At 26.7% G+C, this 7,945-nt stretch overlaps 1 protein-coding gene across 1 annotated transcript; it reads left to right on the forward strand.

The window, feature by feature from the left end:
- The first annotated feature begins 7,375 nt into the window (after window positions 1-7,375).
- On the forward strand, window positions 7,376-7,945 carry LOC127246165 (protein LATERAL ORGAN BOUNDARIES-like). The gene has a single exon (XM_051267414.1). The coding sequence runs from the start codon at window positions 7,379-7,381 to the stop codon at window positions 7,943-7,945; it is 567 nt and encodes a 188-aa protein (XP_051123371.1). The 5' UTR covers window positions 7,376-7,378.

The raw sequence follows: 7,945 nt of genomic DNA on the forward strand, positions 1-7,945 counted from the left end.
AGTGTTGGCTCTTAAATTCAGGATTAATTTAATATTAATTATTAGTTGATTTGGGGCCTTTATTTAATTAAATAAATGGAAGTACTTTTTAGTATACTATAACTATACCATGTGTTGGCTTTTAATTTTATTTAATGAAATCAACATGTTCATAACTATAACCATGGAATTCTCTATCATCTTTTTTTTTTTTGTTTTTTATCATTATTATTTTTGTAAATTCTTTTTACAATTTCAAATATACTAGAATGTGATATTTTGTGAGAAAAACAATATCTATTTTATATATATATAAGAAACTCTATAATTGTATAGTAAAAAAAAATGAAAAAAAATAAAATAAAAATCAAAGAGAATAGATTTTCTTACGAGAGGTTTTGGATTAATAGGGACTGAAATTAATCAAAATACTAAGCATTAATCCATACACAAATTAAACAAGTGGTATTTAGATAAAGACAATAATATAATTTCAAAAAACATGTTATCAAACAATATAAAAAATCGAGTAAATTATATAGATTTTTCGCAAAAATCGATATGAATAAGATTTGTTAAAAATCATGAGAATTATGTTGAACTATGCTCTTAAAAATATTTTATTATGATTTCAGTTACTTATTAACTTGCTTGAATAACAGGTTTTAAAAACCCTTTACTTTAAAGAAAACAACAAAATTATCTTTTAAGAAAACAGCCAAAATTAATGTGGAAATTAGTGAATTGTTAAGACAAAATTTTTGTGGGTAGAGATTTTAATTAAGTAGTTAGAAATGTTTCAATTTTTTTTGTTGGTATTATATAATACAAAATAAATACTTAGTTTAAGTCATTTTCTAGATAACCATATAATGGTGATATTTGTATTTTTTTAGTGTTTTTTTTTTGTCCTAAATTTCATTTTATATAATAAGAAAATGACACAAATTTGAGTTTAGAATTAATATTGACATTATTCTTTTTAATTTTGTGCTCACTTACATCATTAACAAAATAAAGACTTTAAATTTGGTCATTTGAAATTATTTTTGTTATTATTATATGGGATTTAATTTCACTATGTCCATATTTATTTTTAGTTATCATAAACATGTTTAGAGTTGTAAAATAATTAATATATACTTACAATGATGGGGAAGTGAAATATCACTTTGAATTAAATCTTCACAATACTATTATTTAATTGGCTTGACTTTATTTATCTCCTTTGGCCATATTCACACACATCTATTAGCCACAAATTTAATTTTGGTTATGCATTTAATTAGCATTCTAATTTGATTATATAAAATTCAATTATTCTTGATTTTTCTCCTAATTACTCATGTAAACATCATAAAATTCAAACATGTCACATCCACACAAGTAGTTAAAATCAAAATAATGAATAATTAAATCTTATAACGATCATATTACAATATATATATATAATTGTACGGTAAAGTAATATTTAAACGTCGGTCTCTCTCTCTCTCTCTCTCTCTATATATATATATATTTATTCAAGTGTAATTAATTATCATTGAAAACTAGAGACTAATCATATATATATATATATACACACACATGATAAAATAGTCACAATTATCAAATTACATAATTAAAGAATAGATTTAATTAAATTGGAAGGCATTAGGGCCAAATGGAAATTGTGAATTAAATTTTATGTCAAATCTATTCAAGTAAGTAGGGAACACTTAGTCTACATCACACTTAAATTAGGGTTATCAAAAAAGATTTAAATGATGGGAAAGATAAGTAAACTTGTTTGCTTTTGTCAAATTAAATGAGTGGCCTTTAGAATCTTGAACCCATGCATGAAATACACTATTTAATTTAATTTAATTTAATTTTATTAAAATAATGACAATTATTTTCAATTTGGTTATTTAATTATGGTAATTATGTGACAAGAGAAACCTAACTAACCAACATGAAAAGAAGCATGCATTATGGAGATCTAAATTAATATCAAATGCCCACAATATTAATTAATTTGGCTTTACTAAAAACTAAAATTACTAATAATGTTGATCATTATTTGCTTTTGTTGCTTAGTCCACCATGGCTTATTTTTCTCGTCGCTATTATGGCTGTTGTTACGGTACCATATTGAATGTTAAACATTTAACACTGTATTGCTGACATTACATCCAATATATGGATAATCGCACATGAATCATAAGTCAGTATCACATGATTCATTTTAATATAATACGAGTACAATAAATGAACTGATAACACAATATATACTATCATCGATTTTAGCAAATGAGATATGTTCATACGACACACATATAATATCGATTTTCAGCATATGCTTTTAACATGTCGTGTTAGTTAAAAATATGTGATGTCTGTTTATCATTTAAAGTTGTCTTGAGGCATTATTATATATAACAATTATTTTTAGGATAATTAAATTCAATAAATATTTTTATTGTATTTTATTAATTTGATTAAAGAGAGTTAATCATGAAATAAACTTTGCACAAGATATTGTATACATTTATACTTTTATATATACTATAATATAAATATATTATTAATCTAATGTACTCTTACTACTAATTAATTGATGTTATAATTATTAGTATTGACGTGAAAATAATTGTTCATTGTGATATTTTGTATAAATTATTTTGGAGATAAAATAATAGATAGAATAGTAAAAAAAATTTAAAGTAAAAAAAAATAAAAAATAAAAAAAAACACGAAAATACACACCCCTAGATGTTATTATTTGTTGTGGTAATTCGTTTTGTGAATAGAGAAAATGATTAATATTCTTATGGATTAACCAAAAATATTATTAAAAAAGAAATAAAAAAGTTCTTTTTTGTTAGCTGTACGTGTGGTCTTCTAATATTTATGGACCAGTGTAAAAGTATGCACACCAAATTTGAAAACTTGAAAAGATACGTAAAGAAAAAAAGAAAATGTGGTCTAAATAAAAGAAAAATAAAAAATAAAAAATTTATTTCAATCTTTAATTTATTATAGGCTACAATAAATAAAATAATTATACACTGTTAATCGAAACTGTATATATATATATAATCACTTCAAAGTTTTTTTTCCCAAAAAAAAAAAAAAAAAAAAAAAAAAAAACTCAACTCTCAATTCACTATAAAATTCCACCATAATAATAATAATAATAATAGCTAAAAAAGTCATTAAAATGTGACACTAGGAAAAGGGCTATTCAATGAAATGATTGAAAAATAAGATTAAAGTGAAAAACAAAATGAAAAGATGCATGCATGACCCCAAAACTTCACTTTATAACACACAAATATACATACAAACACATATATAAATAATTATATATATAATTATATTACTTAAAAATAAAAATAAAAATAAAAGGAAGAAGAAGCTTTATTGTGGGAACAAATTGGGAAGGGGGGGGGGGGGGGGGGGGGGGCGTTCTCTCCAAAAGGCTTATTTTATGTTTCATGAATTTTAAAATGACAACAATAATTACCATTGTTTCTTTGGGCTATTTAATTAGAAATTTCGAATAAATGTGATTCATGTGACATATTCTCTTGTTAATTTGAAATGTGGATGGACCACTTCACCACAACTTTTTTTTTTTGTTAATATTTAAATTTGTAAAATAAATAAATAAAAAAAAAACCTATCTCATAGCTTCATTAAACTAAGAATCATTTTATTGATTTCAAATATTAAACTCCCCTCTTTTTTATTTCATCTAATTAACCATTAAATTTAAATGTAAGTAGTACAAAATGCTTATTATATAATATTAGGCCTACATAAAACATTGGGCTGAAGCCCACAATGGGAAACCATTGTTTTAGGCCCATTTTGGTTTTGGGCTTAGAAGGCCCATAAAATATTTACAACAACAACCAAAAGAAGAAGAAGAAGAAGAAGAAGAATAATAATAATAATAATAATAATAATAATAATAATAATAATAATAATAATAATAATAATAATTTCAATGTATGAATGTGCAACATATTACTTCATTTGCTATTCAAGTTTATATTTACCTTGTAAGAGTTATCTTAAAAAAATTATTCTTATTTTTTTTTAGTAATTTTATTTTATTTCTTACTATAAAAAAAAAGTAACAAATTTTAGTTATTATCTATTCTCACTAAAATTTCTGCGAAATTATTTGAGCATACAATTCAATGACAGAAAAGTATTATAGATCAAATAGTATCCTATAAGTCGATAGATATGTATTTTTCATATTAGAAGTGATGTTTCGACGGAAATATGTGTTAATGTGATGATTTTTTTAGGAACAACAAAATATACACACGTTTTATAATTCAACTATGTCATATTGGCATTCATCTCTAACAACATATATATAATTTTGTAAGAGTATGTGTTGTCTATGGCCTTTAATATACTTATATATAATCTAATGATTCTGAAAATTTTATTTTAAAGAAAATTGATATATATATATATATATATTTTCATGAAAGGCAAACTTTAAATTAAATAGGAAATTTATTTAAAGTAAAGCAAAAGAAACACACCCCAAAAGCCATGGAATTTATGTATAGACATAGTAACAAATTTATTTTAATTTATTGTTCAATAGGAGATTTCTAAAATTAATATTTCTAATCGACAATAGATTATTACAAGATTTAGTAAACCAATAGATATTATCTACTCAACAAAAATAATAAAAGAAAAATCAATAGTTGATTCTTTAGCACATGTGGTTGTGAGTGCAAACAAACACAAAACTTTAGGACATAATTTAGTGGTTAATGTGTCTAACTAATTATTCATAAGAGTTTGCTTGTTTGTATTTTGGAAATCACTTTAATTAGTTCTATTTTTATTTTTATTTTTTAATTTAAAATATCATATATAACATATATATAATTGATCTATTAAAAAATATTGCATCGAAACTTATTCTTTTGTTAAAATATTTACTATTTTCAAAATAACCTAAAGCAATGAAACATATCGACAAGAAGTCTTATATTTGGGTTGTTGCCGATCTTTTAATCCCCTAATGACATAAAATTGCTAATGATTGAGCTACGTGTCGATATGACATCGCATGCTCACACTTGCAATTTTAAATCTTCAACGAATTAAAAATTTAATGACGAACTAAGTATGAAACTTCTTTTGGTGTGACACACTTGATTAGCCATAATCAACACATGGTTGGAGATCAGACATGCGACATGTGAATTATTGAGATATATTGTTAATCAATTACCTATATTTATGTTATTTTAAATACGATACATGCATATACTGTGTGAACTACTATGATATAATTAATGTCAGTATTTGTATTATGTTAGCATATAACACTACCGTAAAATCAATTATAACATATATAATTTGTATTTTTACTATGTGCCGATCATTAGGACTAACCAACTTATAAGATTAAAAACTTATAATTGTCCCTTAAACCTATTTGGCTAGAGATCGATATACACACGTAACTTGGATTAACCTATATATAGATGTGTATTAGTGCATGTTCTTTAATTTACTTACAAGAGGGAAATTACATATATATATATATATATTCTCATAAATGTTGGCCACTTTAAAGAAACTTATGAAGTGTGAATTGTTATTTTCCTTGTTACCCTTTTATTCAAATTTGGCATTTCATTGTTAAGGAAACATTATCTTTTCTATTTTTTTTATTTTTTATTTTTTTTAACATGAGAATTTGGAGTTATTACTCGACGAGTGCGCTCTAGGTAAATTTTCAGCCGAATCTAATAGTATGCAAACTAGATCCGACAAACAAGTCACAATAGGTGAATTATGTATGACAACAAGATCACCTAAAAGTATCGAAGATATGAACTCATAATTTTATGGTCACGAGTCCACCTTTACGCCACCGAACAATTGTTTAGGACACATTATTGAATGTATGCTCTTGAGATCCCAAGCACATTACACTATCTCAAGTACTACTCTTCACCTTTGGACACTAATGCAAAAACAATGACTTGTCCAAAAGGGATAATTTATTTATTTATTTAATAATTTATTCAAAAAGCAAAAAAAATGAGATAACACAAACACCAAATTGTAAAAGATCTTTCACTGTGTGTGTCTCAATACAAACAAAAACACATTATATACATACATACATATATATGTATTGCAGCAGTGTCACAGTCATCTTTTTCAGTGTACCTCTCATTCATTACCTTTGTCCTTTGCATTCATTCATTTAATTCTTTACTTCTTTCATCCATCCACTAAATGTTGCTTCCCATCCTTTCAATCTCAGGCCCTTTTTCCCTTTCCTAATTCTTAAAATTAGGGTTTTTTCTTTTCTTAAAAAAAAAAAAAAAAACAATTCATCCTACAATTTCTGATCATGGCTATCTGTAAATTAAACCATCTATTGGATTGTTCTGTCTGTTAATTCTGTGGCTTCTGCAGCTTTTGGAATTGCCTCTAGTGAAAGCAAGAAATTACTGTTTGTGGAACATTTTATTTGATTTTATCCAACACAGCTGGAAGAAGAAGAAGAAAAAAAAAAAAAAAAAGTCTGATTCAAGAACACACTGCAGGTGAATTCATGAATCCCTTTTATTTTTGCTTCTTTACTGTTTTACTTTTTCTTGTTTTCTTATAGTTAAATTGGTTTTTTAGGTTTACAGTGGTGGTCATAATTGTCAATCTGATGTTTGTTTCTTGATCTAGCTAGGGTTTCTTTGATTAATCAAAATTTTAATCAATCTTTGGGAAAAAAAAAAGTCATCTTTTCAAACACAATCTCCTTTCATTACATTGATTTTCACTAGTCATGGAACTTAGAAGAATTTATTTATTTTTTTTTGTGAAAATGTTGATCATTGCTAAACTAATCAGAATAAATATATATACATATATGATTAGACTGGTTTTTAAGGACAAACATTTAAATTAAGTTTAAAAGAAAATAAAAAAATCATGCTTGTGCTCAAGAATTTCTAGATTATCAATATAGAAAGTAACACTAGAATCATAGAATTTTTATTTTTATTTTTCTAAAAATATGCTTTTATATGAATTTGTAATAAAAAAATTCCAGATTATCAATCGAAAGCAACACTAACTAAATAATTAAAGTTCGATTTTTTATTTTTTTTAAAAAAAAATGAAATCATGCTTGTAATTAACAATTTCCAGATTATCAATAGAAAGCAACCAACTAACTTTTTTTTAAAAAAAAATTATTGATCGCTGCATAGCCAAAAAAAAAAATCATAAAAATTTGAAATTTAAAATAAAATAAATAAAATACAAATTGCCCTGGAAATGACAAAAGGGGTAAAGAATAGAACCAAATTTGTAAAAAATCATCGAAATTGAATTTCCAGGAAATTAAGGTCCAACAATGGCGTCGTCTTCAACCTCCTACAACTGCCCCTGCGCAGCCTGCAAATTCCTTCGTCGGAAGTGCAAACCAGGCTGCATTTTCGCGCCATACTTCCCGCCGGAGGATCCTCAGAAATTCGCGAATGTCCACAAGATCTTCGGCGCCAGCAACGTCACGAAGCTCCTGAACGATCTCCATCCCCACCAGCGCGACGACGCCGTCAATTCTCTGGCGTTCGAGGCGGCGGCACGCGTCAGAGATCCCGTCTACGGCTGCGTCGGCGCCATAACTTTTCTGCAGAAGCAGGTCGATCGTCTCCAGAAGGAGCTCGACGCCGCCAATGCCGATTTGATTCGATTCGGCTGCAATAACGATGATGCTGTTTTAAACCCTAGCGCCGCCGCGGAACTGCCGCCGCCGGTGGACAGAAAATTGGGCGGCGGCGGCGGCGGTGGCGGTAGTGGTGGTGGAATTTATTATGAAACACTGCCTAATTATCTGCAAAATCCATATTTTGTGCCATGGGATGATGAAAGTTTTTGTAACCCTTTTGATGGAGAGTATTTGAGAGACGATGGGTTTTGA

This window comes from Andrographis paniculata, unplaced genomic scaffold (genome assembly GCF_009805555.1).
Source record: "Andrographis paniculata isolate CXL003 unplaced genomic scaffold, ASM980555v1 Contig26END, whole genome shotgun sequence".
Classification (NCBI taxonomy): domain Eukaryota; kingdom Viridiplantae; phylum Streptophyta; class Magnoliopsida; order Lamiales; family Acanthaceae; genus Andrographis; species Andrographis paniculata.

Excerpts from the sequence above, each read along its gene's own strand:
- LOC127246165 (XM_051267414.1), top strand. The coding sequence starts at position 7,379 with ATGGCGTCGTCTTCAACCTCCTACAACTGCCCCTGCGCAGCCTGCAAA.